This window comes from Vipera berus, assembly GCF_964194415.1.
Source record: "Vipera berus genome assembly, chromosome: 5".
Lineage (NCBI taxonomy): Eukaryota > Metazoa > Chordata > Lepidosauria > Squamata > Viperidae > Vipera > Vipera berus.
Genome location: NC_138207.1, coordinates 77,560,021 through 77,581,178, shown reverse-complemented (window position 1 = coordinate 77,581,178; position 21,158 = coordinate 77,560,021). Strand labels below are relative to the sequence as shown.

The 21,158-nt window shown below is 38.8% G+C and overlaps 1 protein-coding gene across 1 annotated transcript; it reads left to right on the top strand.

Moving 5' to 3' along the window:
• Nucleotides 1–868: 868 nt before the first annotated feature.
• Nucleotides 869–15,443, top strand: LOC308668348 (lipase member M-like; the record flags this gene model as incomplete). Its single annotated transcript, XM_081328206.1, has 9 exons — nucleotides 869–970; nucleotides 2,175–2,292; nucleotides 2,536–2,734; nucleotides 3,176–3,285; nucleotides 5,390–5,526; nucleotides 7,709–7,855; nucleotides 8,259–8,330; nucleotides 12,152–12,223; nucleotides 15,210–15,443. The coding sequence occupies 9 exons, from the start codon at nucleotides 869–871 to the stop codon at nucleotides 15,441–15,443; spliced, it is 1,191 nt and encodes a 396-aa protein (XP_081184332.1).
• Between the last annotated feature and the right edge of the window lie 5,715 nt (nucleotides 15,444–21,158).

The window sequence follows — 21,158 nt, the reverse complement described above, 5'->3', positions numbered from 1 at the left end:
ACTAATAAATGATTTCAAAGAAAGGGTTAAATGTTGTAACTTCTCTATCACCTTCCTCTTACATTTCTGGTATAAATATTGTGTCAAGAGTCACCGTCTCAACATCTGAAACTTTTGGAGGAACAAGTGAATGTTAAAACCAGTAAGTAACAATAATTTCTTGTACTACAGGAAAAGGAATGTTGATAGAGAAGCATATGCTTACTAATGTATTTCTTTCCCCCCCCCCGCCATGAAGTTATCTATGTCTTTATTAGAATTTTAAAGATGAAAGGGCTATCACCAGCTATAAAGGCAATTACATGGTTTATCTGATGTTTTTTAGTTATCCTTCTGATAGTGAGATAAAAGAAAAAGGAGAAGTTGCTTTAATTAACAGAACACATAGATACATCCTTTAACTTTTTTCCAGAGTTATTCAGAATAAATTGAGCATACAAGTTTAATAAATTATTATTATTATTAGAGCAATATGACTGTTGAATATGTATGAAATTGTTCTGACATTTCAATGTTTATTGATCTGCAAGACATGCTTCAGTTCTTCTTCTTCTTCTTCTTCTTCTTCTTCTTCTTCTTCTTCTTCTTCTTCTTCTTCTTCTTCTTCTTCTTCTTCTTCTTCTTCTTCTTCTTCTTCTTCCATTAGAAGTTTATTCTATAGGTTCATATGAACAAACTGAATGCATTTAGATTCTAATTTTTAGTTGTTTCTAGAAAAGAGAAAAAGTATTTTCAAACAGAAGTGACATTGAACTGTAGCCATTAGAATGGTTTTGGTCATACAGCCTTTTAATAAGAAAAATGGTTTCATTGTTATATGTGCCCACAGTCATTAAGAAATCTACATCTTTTGTTAAACAGGCACAGGATGCAGGCATTCATTGTTATGATATGCCTGATTCATGGATTTGCCTACTCAAAAGTGATAAGGACAAAGAGAGCTGCGGATTCAGAAGCCTTTATGAATATTGTAAGTTGCCTTTCACTATTCATGGAAAATGAATATGATGCCCAACTTTAAAGGTGCTTCTCATATTTTTAAAGTTAGACTCATTATCTCCTGGTATTTCCAAATTAATTAAAAGATAAAGGTAAAGGTTCCCCCGCACATGTGTGCTAGTCATTTCTGACTCTAGGGGCCGGTGCTCATCTCCGTTTCAAAGCCGAAGAGCCAGCGCTTGTCCGAGGACGTCTCCGTGGTCATGACTAGATGCCAAAGGTGCACAGAACACCTTTATCTACCATCTATTTTATCAATTTACACGATTGATTTTCTTCACCTATTTTTTAAAGGATGTATTTAATATATGTTGCAATATACCAAAGTATGTTCTATTCTGATTGGTTCATTCAGTCTACATTTCATACATCAAAACAGCCAATGGTTTAAGGAAAGCTAGCTGAGTTGTTTCACTTAGTTATCCAAAGGTAAGGTAAAAGAGATGTGGTACTCATTTCTATCTTCTGTTGAAACCTTGTTTAAAAGTCTTGGAAGTATATCAAATGCACATATCTTCAAGATTCTTATGCCTTTTCCTCCCACTTTATGAATATAAATCAAGGCAACTTTACACTAAACTAATCAAAAGCCTCCTGAACATTTTGCATAGACCTGATGAATAAATAACATCAATTTTTACAAACATAAGATGCAAAAGATCATACTAAATTTATCTCTTTATTCAAATGATCTTCTATGGATGATAGAGACTCAAGTCATTCTCATGTTTATTTTGATTTTCACTTAAGCCCAATTACTCCAAATTCAAGAAGGGCTTATGATGTGGGGCAAAATAATATGTCCCCATCAACTGATGATCCATCTTCCCTCACATCTTTCTGGTTAATATTTATTTTTAAAAAGATGCATAATATGGCGTTGTTTAAATCATTAGTTTTATGATTCCTAGGGGGGAAAAACACCACCTAGAAAATGAGGGGCAAATTAAAAGACACTATTATAACAGCCCTAAAAAGAGAGAGCGGAAAAACTGTATGACAGAAGAATTTATCCTTGCAACTTGCTGTCAGTTTCCTAAAACTATATTTCTCTAATAATCATTCAGTGCTCAGCTGCAGATACATCAAACATAATTCCAGAAGATGAGATTAGCCTGTGCCACAAATTCTTAAAATATCTGTTGATTTGTTGGTTTGTTTTTACTCTGTTGCAGAATGAACTTATCATCCATAAAGGCTATCTGAGTGAGGAGTATAAAGTGATGACAGCAGATGGCTATATTCTTAGCTTGAATAGAATTCCATCTGGCAGAAACTATCAAATGGATTTTGGTGAGATAAATCAATAAGGGATAAAGTAGAAACACATGAGGAAAAAAATAAGCATATATCTAGGACTATCTTTATGAGTGAATAGATGAGAACTGTCCAGATAAATTGAATCCTAGTCCAACCTAATATATCCTACATAGAGAAATCACAATTTTCCCCACATTCCATCTTTTTGACACTTTTATTCCTAGTAAAACAAATTAATTTTAATATCAAATTAATTTTAATATCTTATTTCTCCAGGTATGAAACCTGTAGTTTTTCTCCAGCACGGTTTGCTAGGAGATGGAAGCAACTGGGTTACCAACTTGGCCCACAACAGTTTGGGTTTCATCCTCGCAGATGCTGGATATGACGTTTGGATTGGAAACAGCAGAGGAAATACTTGGTCCAGAAGTCACCAAAATCTGTCTGCGAGTGAAGATGAATTTTGGGCTTTCAGGTATATTTAATTATTGCAATCTTGATATTTTGCAACAGGGAATCGAAATCTCAAGTGAAATGAAAAGAGAAAATAATGTCTATATCATGCCATAAACATTTAAGGTCCAAAATAATTCAGTGAGTTCTGGTATTTGGTTCTAGGGATGAATACATCTTTTCTAATCCATATTGTATATTCAATATTGTATTGTATATTGTATATTCAACATTGTATATTCAATATTCTAATATTTGTATATGTCTGCAAACTGTTTCTTCAAAATTATGGAATATATTTCCATATGAAGCTAATACTGAATAGGCATTTTTGATATGCCATCTAGAGGATAACTATTGTATATAACATTCCTACATTATTTTGGTTTCTTTTAGAATCCCAATCAGAGTGTTAAATTCTTTCCTGCTGCATTTAATTTTTTCCTCTTGTATCTTTTCCTAGCTTTGATGAAATGGCAAAGTATGATCTTCCAGCTGTCCTCAATTTCATTCTACGGAAAACTGGCCAACAACAATTGTACTATGTTGGCTACTCACAGGGTACTACAATAGGTATGTAAATGAATAAAAACTGATATGGAATGTGGTTATAACTATTTGTGTTATAGCAGTCTAACTATGGAGGAATTTCATACTATGAGGAAAGAGGAGGAAGAAGATTAATATTAAAATTGTATTACACTGGATTTGCACCTTGATTGAAAGTTTTGATAGTTCTCATTTCATTCAGGTCAGAAATATGATTGCAAGCCCCACCAGCAGCATTCCTTTGAAGCTTTCATGAAAGGAACTGAAGCAGAGTAGCCATACTTTTTCCTCATTGTTATGTTGTCTTCATTTTGTGACTCTATTGCACTGTTACCTCCACCTCTCATGTCAAAGTTGGCCTAGGCTAGAGTTTCAAATAACAGAGGCCTATTGGGATATAAGAGCAGCTACTATTGGTGCTAAAAAACAAAAAAGGGCCAAGGTGATACCTCTAACCCTCCAGATATTTTTCTTCCCCCTCCCCTCACAAAACATTGCTACACCTTTCTTCAGTTCTGTCACTTTTATATCACTGAATAGCAAAACTACTAATAATGATGGCACCAAAAGAGGATTCTAGAAGTTGTTAGAAGGTGGGGGGAGGTTATATAAGCTACTGGGCAACCCTAGGAGGAAGTTAGGAGAATCTTCCTGTGGTAGAAAAAAGTCTACCAAAAGATAAGGTGTGTGGTGAGGTAAATTTAGCCAGCCAATCAGAATAGCTGATATAATGTACAAACTATATTAATACCTGTTGTGAGGTGAAGCAATGTGCTTGCTTTGAGATGTTAGTCCGGAATGTAAATTCTTTATATTTGCTCAGAAATAAAGTTTTTAAAATGTTCCTACCGATTTAGTGTGATTATTGGCTAACTCACCAAAAGTGAAGCAAACTAAGCCAACAATAAAAAACATTAAGAAAATTAGGCTTCTATAAGCCCCCCCCCCCGTGTGTGTGTGTGTGTGTGTGTGTGTGTGTGTGTGTGTGTGTGTGTAAAAGCTTTAAGGTATGATAAAACTGAGTCAAAAATGCTTCAGGTACAGAGAACCATTTTAAAGACTATAAATTTGAAAGCATTACAATAAAGTGTTTTGGCCTATTTTTTTAGTATAAAATAGTCAATTATCAAGAGTGAATTCAAGAGTGGATTCATAGTATTGAATAAATATGCCCATCCCTTGTCCACTATTCATTGCCATGAATGGTCATTACCTTTCCTGCTATTTGTCCACATACAAATATCTGTGGGGACAGCTCCACCATATAAAAAGGGATCTAAGAGAGATCTTTCCTAATCAGCTCTCTTTTTATATGGATGAGGATGACAACTTGCCATCTATGTCATAGATGATAACAACTTATCATAATAAATATCAAATGCATATTTCTTAGGGCAGCATGATATAGTATAGTATGGAAGGACACACACACACGGGTGTCTGAAAAGTATTGGTCTAAAAAGGCAAGATGATGGTTACAGTCAGACAGTGACACTCACCATCTTTATTTATCTTAATACTCACCTGCAGATGTCCTTGGCATTTGTTCAGCCTTGTGTCCCATTCTATGAGTGCATTTGGTGTCTGGGGTAAACTGAGTATTCTACAAGAGGATTTGTACATAGGATGTTTCAAAAGATGTTTGAAAGTTAAAAGAAAGGAGATGAGCAGGCTGAGCTGAAAGGTCATGAGTTTGGAATCATTTGTAGCCACAGGAAACCCAAGTCCAGCTCCCTGTGAATTTTGCTGACCCTTATCTAGTTGACCCATTTAGTTTTGACCATTAGTTGACCAGATTCTTGCCTTATAAGAATAAAAAACTCTTCCATGCTTTGAACTCAGTGTGTGCTCTTGGTTCTTTGCCCCGACAGTTTGTATTGTACATGGAGCTTCTTTGTTCAGAAAGCCACTCTCTTTGTGCATGCATGTATGTGAGCACTGTGTCAGAAAAACATAGTCATACAAAAGTGCATTCGTAAAATCCTATTGAGTAATTAAAATAGATATGCCCAATATATTGAAATGCTACTGTGTAAACTAAAGAGCGTGGGAAGGAAAGCTCCTGGTAAATTTTATTCCTTTTTTAAAAAAATATTTTTTTGTCTCTTTCTTCTTGAATTTTTCTCAGCATTTATAACATTTTCAACCATGCCTGAAGTGGCTCAGAAAATCAAAATGTTTTTTGCCTTAGCTCCTGTGACAAGAATTAAGTATGCCAAAAGTCCTATAGTAAAACTTCTTAATCTCCCAGAGACGTTCCTTCGGGTAAGTTCATATTTTATTCCAATTTCTGTTCATCCAAAGAGTCATTAAAGGACATATCCTTAATTTGAAAATTTCACTAGCTTTTAGTAGTCTTATCTCTGTATGTAAAGGCATCACAGATTATGGTCAGCAAATTGAAAATAGCAGTCACAATTTCACAATCAAAGGGATATCCTTTTATATGTGAAACACAAACACAATATTAGTCACGACTGCCACCTTGGTTTTTCTGACTACCCTCTATCAGAATAGATGCACCTGTCTATATGGCATATAACCACAGTGGCAGGTCTGGCTAAGAGGGCCTTTTAACTGAAGTGTCAATTCCACCAGTTCTTCCTCATGGTTATACCAGCCTGACTCACCTCTATGATGGATTGCTGCAATGAGCTGCACATGGATCTGACTGTCTGGATGCTGCAGTTGCTTAAAATTCAACAACATGGGCAATTATATGTGTACCATAATATGCTTATGTAATACCATTACCTCACGAATTCTGGCTTCCAGTAGGCTTCCAGGTACAGTTAAAGAAACTGGTTATCACCTGTAAAGCCCTACATCAGGGGTGTCAAACTGCCGGCCCATGGGCCGGATACGTCATGCAAAAGCCACGCCCACCCCAGCTACGGCAAGGGAAAAAAAGTCATGATATGTCACAACACATCATGTGATGCGGCATGTTTGTCACCCCTGCTCTATGTAACACAAGACCAGATTATTGATTAAAGATGCTCATTTCAAGCTTGATTTAGACTTGTCTACAACTGTGTGTAGGCATCAACACATACCTGCGCTGTGAAGGGGTTGATGGGTAAGCATATATTGCAAAAGGTTGGAGACAGGCTGACATGCACACCTCCCAGATCTCAACTACACGTTGTGCGGAGATGCACATCCTGCATGTTGATTGGTTCCTGTTGGTGCTTTGTTGTTGAGCATCCCCTAGCCAGAACATTGATATTTGCAGAAATATAAATGCAGAAATATAAATGCAACAGTATGCAACCAACTCCAAACAACAGATGCATATGTTCCTTGACATGCAGTTATGCAGAAATCTAATGCAGCCTTTGGAAGGTTGGGCAATACATCTAAAGCTGAAATATAAGTTTGTGTTTTATTTTTATTAATTATTTTAAAGTATTAATTAATTAGTATTATTTTTGTTAATTAGTTACCATTCTGTTAGCTTCCCAGAAAAACACCAGCAAATATTGATTATATTAAATAAAAAGTGAATAAGGGTGTTATCAGGTAATACTTTCTGGAGAAATAGCCGTTTGAATGTAATAAAACTCCTGAATGGACTGGTATAATGTTAATAAGGCGGCTGAGTTACTTTGGGCCAGTCATTCTCTATCAACCCAACTTACCTCACAGGATTGTTGTTGTGGGACAAATACAGGTAGTCTTCAACTGACAACAGTTCATTTAGTGACTGTTCAAAGTTACAACCACACTGAAAAAAGTGACTTATGACTGTTTTTCACAGTTGCAACCTTTACAGCATTCCCATAATCATGTGATAAAAATTCAGATGCTTGGCAACTGGTTCCTATTTATGACCATTGTTCTGTCCCAAGGTCATGTGATCACCTTTTGTGACCTTCTGACAAGCAAAGTCAATGGGGAAACCAGATTCACTTAACCAACTGGGTTACTAATTTATCAACTCCAGTGATTCACTTAACAACTGTAGAAAGAAAGGTCGTAGAATGGGGCAAAATTCACTTAACAAATGTTTCACTTAACAAGAGAAATGTTGGGCTCCATTTGTTGTTGTAAATTGAGAACCTGTAGAAGGAGGAAGGAACGTTAAGTATGATTGCTGACCTGAGTTATTTATAAAAGTAATAAAAACGGGACAAAAACAAAAAAAGTAAAACAAATATTTATTGTTTCAGGTATCAGATTAAAGACTAGTTTATTATCTTTTCATAAGCAAACTATTTTAAATACTCCCATTCCATGTAGAGAGAAGCCTTCCTTCTCACCTAATGTCAAGTGTCATCCACTAAAGCTACTGCCTGTTTACCTTTCCTGCCCTTTTGTCCATATAATTCCTCTACTGTGTCCATGTGGTAATAGCAGAAGTCACGAAGAATATTCAGACATGAGAACTACGTATTACGTCAACTGACGGATTTATTTATTTATTTATTTATTTGGTATTTTGTAGACCTTGCTTGGCAAAAGAGAATTCCTTCCCCAGAAGTGGCTAGTTAGAAAGGCTCTTGCTACTTTCTGCAGCCGGCATCTCTTTGCTAGAGTTTGTGGAAACGTCTTTTTCCATCTGAATGGCTATAACATGAGAAATATAAATATGGTGAGTGTTGACTGCTTATAGCCTTTGGTCACAAAATACCATAGATGGACATTATTTAAGCAATCCCATGTTAAAATATACCTTAATTTACAAACAGCTGCACTTCGGTTTTGTTTTTTTATGGATAACTATTAACCGTATCTACCAGAAGTAATGTAGACATAAACAAGATGCAGAAATAATAATGTTATGCAAGGATAATAGATCTAAGTATATTTAAAATCATTTTGAAGGCTATTATATGCATTCAGTGGGGCTTAGTTGTGTACTGATTTTGATGCTTCTAAAATATTTAATGTAGTTTTCAGTTAAAACTTTGGAAAAACATTTATTTAGAAATGTGTTTTGACTCAATGTTCATTTCAAGGAGACTAACATTTCCTTCCTCCTTCCCTCCCTTTAGAGTCGAATAAACATATATGCGGCCCGATCCCCAGCTGGAACATCAGTTCAGAATATATTGCACTGGAGCCAGGTAACTTTGCTTATTGCAATATTATTGCTTGTTAAGAAGTGATACTTTAAAATAGTGTTACTCATTTGCACAAATAAGACATCATCTATAGCAGTATTTTTCAAACATGGCAACTTTAAAATGTGCAGACTTGGCAACTTTAAGATCCCAGAATTCCCCAGGCTAGCAAGGAGTTGAAGTCCAGACATCTTAAAATTCCCAAGTTTGAAAACACAGATCTATAGTAACAATAACAAAAATACATAGACAAATATGATTTTGTATTTTAAACATGTTTAATTTATTTATTTTTGAGGCTGATTCTGGCGGGGGGCTAAACTTTAAAAAATTAAGTTTAAGTTTATTGAATTTATATACTGCCCTTTTCCCGTAGGACTCAGGGCGGTTTACAAAGTATTTAAAAAACGTTAATACAATACAAGAGTTAAAAATAGTTAAAAATAATTAAATTTGATCCCTGAAAAAAAATATAAAACCCCATTTAAAAACTCTCAGCCTGGGCTGGAAAGCTCAAAGAGCCAGGTCTTCAGGTCCTGGCGGAATGACGGAAGGTCGGGGGCAGTCCTAAGCTCCACAGGCAGCTGGTTCCAAAGGGCAGGCGCACCCACTGAGAAGGCCCTCTCCCTGGGTGTTATCCACCGGCAGTCTTTTACCGGTGGCACCCTGAGAAGGCCCTTCATGTGGGAGCACACAGGACGAAGGGAACTTGATGCCGGCAGCAGGTGTTCCATCAAATATCCCGGACCCAAGCCATTTAGGGCTTTATAGGTCATCACCAGCACCTTGAATCTCACCTGGAGGGCAACCAGAAGCGAATGCAGCTCGTGGAGTAGAGGTGTTACATGGGAGTATCGGGAACCCCCCATCACAACTCGCACAGCAGCATTCTGCACCAGCTGAAGCCTCCGAGTGGTCCTCGAGGGCAGCCCCATATAGAGAGCATTGTAGTAGTCTAACCGGGAGATCACAAGCGCATGGGTGACTGTGCATAGGGCATCTTGGTCCAGATAGGGTCACAACTGCTGCACCAGGCGAACCTGGGCAAAAGCCCTCCTGGTCACGGATCCTATGTGATCTTCAAAATTGAGCCGTGAATCCAGGAGGACGCCCAAGTTGCGAGCCCTATCAACGGGGGGGTAACACTTCACCCCCCATCGTTAAAGATGGAATGGACTGGTTAGTCCGATATGCCGGTATGCACAGCCACTCAGTCTTGGCAGGATTGAGACGAAGCCTGTTTCTCCCCATCCAGACCTGGACCGCCTCCAGGCAACGGGACATCACGGCGAGGGCATCACTGGGTTGGTTCAGGGTGGAGAAAAAAAGTTGGGTATCATCAGCATACTGATGATACCCCACCCCGAAACCACGAATGATCTCACCCAGCGACTTCATATAGATGTTGAACAGGAGGGGAGAGAGAACCGACCCCTGAGGAACTCCATAAACAAGAGGCCTCGGGGCGTATCTCTGCCCTCCCATCAACACCGACTGCGAGCGGCCCAGGAGATAGGAGGAGAACCACCGTAAAATGGTGCCTCCCACTCCCAACCCCCTGAGACGCTGCAGTAGGATACCATGGTCTCTACATGGGGCTGCCCTTGAGGACCACCCGGAAGCTCCAACTGGCACAGAATGCAGCCGCGAGAGTTGTGTTGGGAGTCTCCCGATACTCCCATGTCACACCTCTGCTCCGTGAGCTGCATTGGCTGCCAGTTGTCTTCCGGGTGAGATTCAAGGTACTAGTTATGGTATTTAAAGCCCTACATGGCAGGGGGCCGGAGTACCTTAGGGAACACCTGCTGCCGGCGTCAACTTCCCTTCGCCCTGTGTGCTCCCACAGAGAGGGACTCCTCAGGGTGCCACCGGTCAGAGAATGTAGACTGGTGGTCCCCAGGGGGAGATCTTTCTCTGTGGGCGCTCCGGAGCTATGGAACCAGCTACCGGTTGAGCTCCGGACGGCGCCTGATCTTCGCTCCTTTCGCCGCGATCTGAAAACATACCTGTTCGAACAAGCCGGCCTGGCCTGAGGGTGGGATTGCAGGGGTTCTTATTATCATTTTATTGGGGGTTTTATTAATGTATTTAGTTTTTTATGGGCATGTATTTAATAACTTTTTAATTTTTGTAACTTTATGTTTTATTCTTGCCCTGTACACCGCCCTGAGTCCTTCGGGAGAAGGGCGGTATAGAAATATTAATAAACTAAACTAAACTAAACTAAAAGCCGCTGAGAGGTCTAATAGGACTAGGACAGAGAAACAACCCCTGTCCCGAGCCCGCCAGAGATCATTCACCAGCACGACCAATGCTGTCTCCGTGCTGTGACCGGGCCTGAAACCCGATTGGTACAGATCCACATAATCAGTTTCCTCCAGGAACAGAGGAAGCTGATGTGCCACCACACTCTCAACAACCTTCACCAGAAAGCAAAGGTTGGAGACCAGACGATAGTTATTTAAAACAGCCGGGTCCAGGGCAGGCTTCTTGAGGAGGGGTCTCACCACCGCCTCCTTCAAGGCGGTGGGGAAGATACCCTCTTTCAAGGAAGCAGTTATTACTGCCTGGAACCAGCCTCGTGTCTCCTCCTGAGCCACATAAAGCAGCCAGGAGGAGCATGGGTCCAACAAACAGGTGGTGGAGCTCAGCCTCGCCATAATCCTGTCCAGGCAGGCAGATTGAAGTCACCCAGAACTATAAGCCTGGGGAACTCCACCGCCAATCCTGAGAGGGCGTCGAGCAGCCCGGGCAGGGCTGTTGCCACACAGCTGGGCGCCAGGTATGTGAGTAACAAGCCCATCTGAACCCGAGAGCCGCATCTCAGGAGGAGGGACTCACTCCCGCCTATTTGGACAATGGTGGTCTCCCGTGGACATAAAGTCTCCCGAATAACCGCACAAGTTATGAATTAGGGCATTATATGCCTTATATTTTTCTCCAATGAAAGAACACCAAAAGTCTAGGCTTTCTCTCTAAGAGTTTCATATTTATAAATAGACAAATTGAAGGGGAGGAGCCTGTCAACACACAGTATAGGCAGTAGCACTATTTGAGATTTGCAAAATATCCTTGTAACCCAAAGCTGTTTTAAGGCTGGGAGGAAAGCAGTCAAGGAACATAATGGGTAAAAAAAATCATGCATTGTCCTTCATATCAGACTTAGTGCATCCTGGACTAATGCTATCAGACATGAACATCCTCAGGAAGGCATCAAAAAGGTTAAGACTGAATTTACAGACCCACTCCTTACATGCATCATACATACCACACATATAAAACAAAGGAAGGCTTTGTTTGTGTAGTTGTGGCCAACCTCGTGACATTTTGGAGATCACCACCCTTTTGCTTTCAGGTGATTCCCACCACCACCAAAGCTGGATATCCGTGGACAGCTGGAACTGGAAGGCTTAGGGCTAGACACTCTTGAATATGACTTGAAGAAAAAGTTTTAGTCAAAATAGCTTCTACCTTGACAGTTTAAGGAATTATGTTTGACCAAGATAGTTGCATTTTGATGGAGGTCCAACTGAAATGTGCATATCAGGTTTTAAAGCAAGTTGGCTCTGTAGCTCCAGGTCAAATATCTGAATCAAATTTTATACTGCAATAATATATGTGTCTCCTCAAAAACAGTAGAATAGTAGAATGAGATTACTAGGTAAATGTGTGCAGAGTTGTATCTGTTTCATGAATATGAAGTTTGGATGTACTCTCCTACAGCCAGGGGATTAGATCCATTATAACTTGAACATTCATGATTGCAATTAAACATTACTAATTCACTAATAGTGCATTTTATTTCATCCCTGCCTTATTGCTAGACTTTTCGTTGTGGATTATTCAAGGGTTTTGACTGGGGTGATGAGATGAAGAATAAAATAAAGCACAAACAGGTATGGGAATATTTCTTCATTTATAGGCAAATTTTGGAAAAAAAATAAAAGCATAGAAAGTGTCTGTGGGGAGAAATAATTCATAGACACCTTGTACCTTTGACTATGTCATCCAATCTGACTCAATCTGTCCAAAGTGCCTTTCCCTGAGAAACTGTTAGTAGAACCCCAATTCCAGGAAGTGGGAGGTAAGTGTTATTTATCTCTGATGGCCGTGGTCTTCTGAAATAGCTTCCTCATGGAAGCAAGATTTTCTCCATTATTAATAGCCTTCAGATTGCTAGTTGAAGCCAAGTTATTCCAGAGAAATTGGGGGTGAATCATGACTTCATCAGAAATGTTGTTTTTAACTGAATTTTAATTTTCAGGAACACTGGTCTATTGTCTATTCATCATTGTAAATCTAACTTCCTAGGGCATAACCAGATAGTCCTATCTGTAAGGGTAAGGTGGAGATGGAGTCCTGATGGTCCCAGCAACAATAAGAAATTGTTAGTGTAGCTTACAGTCTTCAAAATAAAGAATAGGCATTGGATTGAAAGCTGAGTCCCCTGCAGAGACATGTCAAGCAGAATTTCTTCCAGCTCGTTTCTTCTTATCAAGTATGCCACCAAAATGTCCATATCAAGCTGGGCAGTCTAAGAGGCAATTATATCTCCCCACTGACCCAATAATGCCCAAGATATACTTCTAGTTGAAAATATTGAGTACTGAGAATCAGAATTTTGTGAAGAGCTCTATTTTACTTCTTGAATTAGAACAATAACCACACAAATCTACAACCAGATTTACACGAAGAATTCAAGAATATTTTTTACACATCAGTAATTATTGAGCTCTATAGGAATGAATTCCATTGCTTCATTACTTCATACTCTGCTTGGCAAATGCAGTTTCTTTCCCTCCCTCTATTTTGCTCTGCTATCAATGGACACAAAAAAAGCAAATATATTTTAAAGACATTTCAATAACCTTAGCTGACCTGCCCAACAGAGTAGCTTCTTCTCTTCATCTCTGAATTCTTGGGTCTTGTTGATTTCTCCTGTACTTCATCCTAGATGGCCACAGTCCACATTCACACAATTGCGCATCACTTTCTCCAGTCACAGCTTCTTCTCTCAGCTGTCAAACAGAGGATGCTCTTCCTACTAGGCATACTCCTCACTCTCTTGCCTTCAATATTCTCTCCAAATAATACTTGGGTTGCCTTCCTACAAGGGTGGATTCACCTCTGTTGAACCCAAGCTGCAAGCAGGCTCTCTCAGAAAGTAGGAAAAGTTTTGTGCATTCTCCCTTTATCTCTTACATGTAAGCAAGTGAACAATTTTGTCATATGTTCTAATAGAAAGCTTGTCTAGCTGCTCTTTATTATCTTTGTCTTTATCTTACTTGAAAATTTTATCTATTTTCTCCTCACTCTCAAGTTACATTCTTGTCTGACTTTAAATCTTTTACATTGTTGTTGTTTTTGTTTCCTCTCATTGCTTCATTAAACCAGCCACTTCCTCTTTTTTTTCTAGACCAGGGGTCCTCAACCGTAGCAACTTTAAGACTTGTGGACTTCAACTCCCAGAACTGAAGCTTTGTTGGCTGAGGAATTCTGGGAATTGAGTTCCACAAGTCTTAAAGTTGCCAAGGTTGAGGACCCCTGGTCTAGACCATTCCTTCCAGATTTGTTTCCTCTCCTTCTCTACTCAGTGGAGTCCTCCAAGATTTCTCCAGTCAGCATTTAGCTGGGGAATTCTGGAAGCCAAAGACCACATATGTTAAATCTGCCAAGGTTGAGAAACACTGCTCCAGAGGAGCCATTTTTCAGTCCTGAGGAGCCCAATTCTATCCTTGCAGGATGGTCTGTGTCTCCTAAGAAGCTATTTATATCATCCTTATTTCATGACATTATTTCACCATCGTTTACCTTTACATCTTCTTTCCTCTTTTGCATATCTCGGTAATTACAAAGCCTGGCAACCAGATGACTGTTGCTTGCTTCTCATAGCAAACCCCTACAAAGTTGCACCACCTTCTCTCATTTCTTCATCTTATCTACAAATTTCTGGGTTATACTAGTTTGAGAAGCATTTGCACAGCAAAGCAACTTAAGGACTGAGCCCAAAGGATGTCACTATGGCATATACATTTCATGAACATACAATAAAATAAGCCATGATAACATTATAAACATTATAATTATAATAACATTTAGTTATGACATGTCAACATGATTCCTCAGCACATTGTTTACGGTTGATTATTTTTGTTAAAATTCTCAGTTGACAGGCAGAATGGCATATATGCTGAATAAAGTAAACAGACACACATTCTATCAAGATTTTTTTTATTTTATTCTGACCATATGTGAAACTCTTGAAATGTACAGGAATGGAGTTAGGATGGGCCTTCATGAGAGAACAACCCATTTTGAGGCCAGGACACTTTACATGCTTATAACACTCTCGATATTTAGTCCTATGAGAGAGAGGAGCAATGTAAAAGGGGAAGCAATAATAATCACAAATCCAAAAGGGCTTAAGTCTTTACTATCTGAGTGAGCAACTGTCCCACTGTGAATCTAATAGATGATTTACATCATCAGGAGACACTTTCAGAAAATTCCCCTCGCTGCTTGGCTATGTTATGGTTGCTATAGGGAGGGAGTGTTCCCCCACCCCACCTTTCCAATATTTAAGAAACTGGTAAAACTGCATCATGCATTTAATTATTATGTATTTTAATGCTGCTCCTTAAAATCATTTTAATGGTTTTGATTTTCATTCCATTAATTTTATTGTTGTTTTTGGGTTTGCATCATACACCAAATAATAATAATAATAATTGTTTTATTTCTTAATGTTTGTAAGGCTTCCAAGAACTATAAAAAATCATTTAAATATATTAACTCTGCTTCCATTTATACACTTTAATTTTTTTTGAAAAAGCCATTGCTTTAACTAATTCTTTGTATTGTTATATATATATATTTTTATAGCTTACTCCTCCATTATATAAAGTGGACGCTATGAAAGTTCCAACTGCAGTATGGACTGGAGGAAAAGATTTACTTTCTGACCCAAAAGATAATGCTATTTTATTGCCTCAAATTAAACACCTTGTTTACCATAAATCCATTCGAGACTGGGCACATCTCGATTTCATATGGGGTCTGAATGCACCCCAATGCGTGTATAATGAAATAATTGATCTGATGAAGAAACATGCATAATCTTTTCCAAAATAAAATAAAACAAAATGGATAACTTGAGCATCAGTGTAATGATCTTCACTGTAATTCTCCTTCTGTTTGTTTGGCTGCAGTGACAGTTCTCTGTAATACACATTGAATAATGTAAATTTTTCAATATACATTTTCCATTTCAAACAATTGCGCTCAAAATTGCTCCCCACTCATATCAGAATCATGTCCCAAATTCAGTTGACTGAAGACAAATACAGTTTTGGAATAGTGTTATCAGGAAAGTGTGTGTGTGTGTGTGTGTGTGTGTGTGTGTGTGTGTGTAATACAAATAGTTGTCGATTTACAATAGTAATGGAGCCTGCCCAGGACAGTTGTAAGTCATGATGGTTGTTAAAGCAGGTCAACACATGACCGACTTGAATTTACAAGCTTTTTTTTGTGGCTATTATTCTGAAGCAAACCCATCGTTCATTACGAAGTATTTTTGTCAAAAACTGGAAGTAAATGCAGTTTTTAGACAAAACATCTTAATTTTTGATTATAGGATACTGCAAACGGCTGTAACATAACTAGACTCATAACGGGGGGAATACATTGGAACTCCAGAACCTGTTTGTAAGTACTTGGGAGGGGTCCTTTGTAAGTTTGAGCGGTTGCTAAGTGATCAGTTGTAAATCAATTATAGAAAAAGATTAGAGAAAGAAGTTTTGCTCTTTTTGTAATTTAGCCCTGCTAGATTGATTTCATGAATCATTCAAGGATTACTTTCTATTGCAGAAGCTTAATTTTCTTAGGTGGGATTAAGTAGAGGCTTACAAAGAGGTTTACAAACACTCAGTACTCAGCAACTATTTTGCACAATCTAAACCACAAATTAACCAAGCCAATTTTGCATCAGAATGTTGCACAACTCACTTCAGCTCAATGCATCACTCAAATCCAAAACCTAGTATCAACAGAGTAAGTTATAGGTAAGCCTATCACACAAACACGGTCTGTAGCTGCATTCACACATGTGTATCACTCAGCACAGGTGAAAAAGAAATACACAACAGGCTGTTCCCATTCATTTGTTTGGACAAATAGTAAAATATATCCTGTATATGTATCAGTATGCTGTATGTGTCTTCTTGGCAAGATGCATGCAAAAATAGCTTGGTTTGCAAGGTAATCTCTAATTCTAACCCTGTTTACAGTATATCAGTCATGCCCTAATCACCTCTAGACTAGGTGATCTAATCCAATCAGAAGCAGCCCCATTAAAACTGAGCAATGTTTTTCTCCCCTTAGACCAAAACATGCAGACCCACAACCCCCCCATACACAAAGAAGACATGCAGACGCCTAGCAAAAAAACAACTTCAAATATCCCCCCAAAAGCCAAATCAACAAACACACCTGAAATAAACAGAAAAGCACCCCCCCCAAAAAAGTAAAGAGAGTGTTGGTAATAGGAGACTCTATCCTCAAAGGAACAGAACCATCCATCTGCAGACCAGACATACAATCCAGGGAGGTATGTTGTCTCACTGGAGCAAAAATCAAAGAGGTGGCTGAGAACCTAACCAAAATAATTAGGCCCACAGATTACTATCCCCTCCTCCTCTTCCCCCACATTGGGACAAACAACATAACAAACAACCTGAGTACAATAGTGAGGGATTACAAAACAACTAGGCAAAAAAGTTAAGAAGCTAGGAGCATAACTATTGTTCTTATCAGTACTCCCAATGAAAGGCCAACACCCATCAAGTGAAAAAAGAATTTTAGAAATAAACCATTGGCTAAAGGGTTGGTGTCGACAAGAAAACTTTGGTTTCCTGGATCATGGACTGCATTTCCTACACAAAGGACTCTTGGCAAGGAATAGGCTACATCTTAGGAAAACAGGCAAAAATGTACTTGGAAAAAGACTGGAGGTCTTTAAACTAAAACTGAAGGGAGAGAGTGACCAATCTCTAGAATCTATAGAACCCAAAACCAATCATAAATCCCAAGAAAATAAATCAAACAATGAGGTAGGCAGTGATGAAAAAAAAGAAAAACTCAAACAATAATCAGGAGATACAGGAAACATACCTATGGATAGGCATAAAAGTCTTAAATGCTTATATACAAACGCTCAAAGCTTGAGGAACAAATAGGGTGTACTATTATACATGAGGGAGGGTATGACATAGTTGGCATAACAGAAATCTGGTGGGACAAAATCCATGAATGGAATGGGCTGATGGATGGATACAAATTGTTCAAAAGAAACAGGTCTACATAAAGAGGAGGGGGAGTTGCACTATATGTAAGAGAACACTATATATCTGCAAAAATGCACATGATCAGAGATAAAATCTCTCCAAAATGTATATGGGTCAACATAAAAGAAAAAAGTGACATTACTATAGGCGTATATTACAGGCCACCCAATTAATCAGAAGAAATAGACAAACTCTTTGCCGACCAGTTAACAAATGTATGTTGGAAGCATACCACAGTAGTAATGGGAGACTTCAACTGTTCAGATATCAACTGGGAGACAAACTCTACAGTGAGTGGGAGATCAAACAGATTCCTAACCAAACTAGCCGACAACTTTGTCACCCAAAAGATGGAGGAGGAAACTAGACGTAAAGCTATACTGGACTTAATACTTAAAAATAGAGAAAAAGTGATAGAGGGAATTGAAATTGCCGGAACCTTGGGTGAAAGTGACCACATCATACTGGAATTTAATATAATGCAAACACTAGCAATAGAAAACAACCCAACCAATGTACTAAACATTAAAAGAGCCAACTTCAACAAACTCAGGGAGAACCTAGGGAAGATCCTATGGATGAAAATCCTAAAGGGGAAAACAACCCCAAAAGCATGGGAAACCCTGAAAAATGTGATCACAAAAACCCAGACCAGCAAAATACCACTGAGAAAGAAAAACAAGAAATCCAAGAAGAAACCAGCATGGCTGCACAAAGATCTCTCTAACAAACTAAAAGACAAAAAGGATAAATAGAAAAAATGGAAAGAGGGGCACATAACTAAGACCGATTATTGCAGACAGCCAGAACATGTAAAGATGAAGTCAGGAAAGCAAAGGCTTAGAACGAACAAAGACTTGCAACAGAAATTAAGGACAATAAAAAAACTTTCTTCCAACATATTAACAACAAGAAAAAAAGTCAAGGAAACTGTAGGCCCACTAAAGAGAAGATGGTAAGGAAATTATGGGTAACAGGGAGAAAGTAGAACTGCTTAACTCATTCTTTGCATCAGTCTTCACACAAAAAGAAACTATAGCCCAACACACCAAAAAAAAAACCACTGCAAAAGACATACTAGAAACAAAAATTAAAACAAGCAAGAAAATGGTAAGGTGTCTATCCAACCTTGATGAATATAAATTACCAGGACCCAACAGACTACATCCCCGAGTTCTGAAAGAGCTGGCAGATGTTATCTCAGAACTGTTGCATCACATCTTTCATAAATCCTGGAGCACCAGGGAAGTACCTGAGGATTGGAAAAGGTGGTCCCCATCTTCAAGAAAGGAAAGAAAAAAACAAACCCAGAAAACTACAGACCAATCAGTTTAACATCAATACCTGGGAAGATCGTAGAAAAGATAATAAAAAAACAGATCTGCGAACAACTAGAAGCGAAAAAAGTCATAACTAATAGCCAGCACAGGTTTGTTAAAAACAGATCATGCCAAACCAATCTTATCTCATTCTTTGATAAAGTGACTAAGGTAGTAGACCAGCAAAACGCAGTGGACATAGTATACTTAGATTTCAGTAAGTCATTCGACAAAGTAGACCACAACCTGCTCCTTGATAAGTTAGGAAAAGATGGAATAGACAACATCACCACCAGATGGATCTGTTGCTGGCTGACAAACAGTACTCAATGAGTAGTCCTCAATGGCACTACATCCACATGGAGAGAAGTAAGCAGTGGGGCACCACAAGGTTCCATCTGAGGCCCAGTACTCTTCAATATCTTCATAAATGACTTAGATGAGGGAATTGAAGGGGAACAGTTTAAACACCAAACTGACAGGAGTAGCCAACACCCCAGAAGACAAACTCAGGATCCAAAAATATCTTGACAAACTTGAACAATGGGCCCTATCCAACAAAATGAGTTTCAATGTGTAGAAAAGCAAAGACTTACATCTAGGCAGGAAAAATCAGTTACAAATACAGATTGGGCAAGACCCAGCTTAAAAACAGCAACTGTGAGAGGGACCTTGGAGTCCTAATGGACGATCATTTGACTATGAGCCAGCAGTGTGTAGCAACAACCAAAAAAGGTAATACAATCCTGGGTTGTATAAACAGAAGCATAGAATCAAGATCACGCAAAGTATTATTATTACTTTATAAAACCCTGGTAATACCACATCTGGAATACTGCAGCCATTTTTGTTACCATATCACAAAAAAGATATTGAGAGTTTGGAAAAAATTCAGAGAAGAGCAACTAAGATGATCAAAGGCCTGGAGACTAAAACATACGAAGAATGACTGTGGGACTGGGTTTGGCTAGTCTAAAGAAAAGAAAAAATAGGGGAGTATTCCAGTACCTGAGGGGCTGCCACAAGGCAGAGGGGGCCAAGTTCACCAAAGCACCAGAGGGAAGGATGAGAAACAATGGTTGGAAACTGATCAAAGAGAGAAGAAAACTTCCTAACAATGAGGACAATCAACCAGTGGAACAGCTTACCCCCAGAAATCGTGGGTGCTCCATCACTGGAGATTTTTAAGAAGAGACTAGACATTCACCTGTCTGAGATGGTATAGGGCAGTGATGGCGAACCTTTTAGAGACCGAGTGCCCAAACTGCAACCCAAAACCCACTTATGTATCGTCGGGTGCCGGGTAGGTGTGGCCCACTGGGTGGCTGTGGCCAATTGGGTGGGTGTAGAAATTGGGTGGGCGTGGCCCATTGGGTGGGCATGGCTGCAGTGGTAATGGCAGACTGGGTGGGACTAAAAAGTTCAATCAATCAATTCCAACTTTGCGAGATCTTTTTTTCCCCTCGAGAAGTTGAAATTGATTGATTGAACCTTTTTTTTTTTTGCATACTGTGGTGGAGGCCTAAAGCGAAAAGGTTTTATAAAACCCAGCTGAAGGCTAGGACTAGGGCAATGGTGCACGCACCAACAGAGAGGGCTCTGTGTGCCACCTGTGGCACCCATGCCATAGGTCCGCCACCACGGGTATAGGGTCTCCTGCCTGAGCAGGGAGCTGGACTAGTAGACCTCCAAGGTCCCTTCCAACTCTATTCTATTCTCTCTATTCGTATTTTCAGGGTGAGTAATGCCATATGTCATGTCATTATAATTTTACATATGGCTTGAAATGAGTTTTATTGTTATATTATTATGAATGTTATGACTCAATACTTTAATTGTTCTAAACATTGAATGAATCTCTGTGTGTATGCGTATAAAATTGCATTCCATCATTATGCGACTTTGAAAAGGTTTTTTCCCCTAGCATAATTGAAGCAAAGTATCCTTTAAAGTTCTGCCCAGCCCTATTCCATATCCTTTCATATGTGACCTAATTTCCTGATGTATTTCCATATTTGGACTAATTTCTTTGTTTAATGCAACATCTTAAACTATTACACATACACAATTTGATGCAATGATAAATGATCCAGATTAAAAACTGTAAAGCCACACCAAACCAAACCCCCAAAAACACTAAACCAAAGCAAACAAAACCAGAAACGATGGAA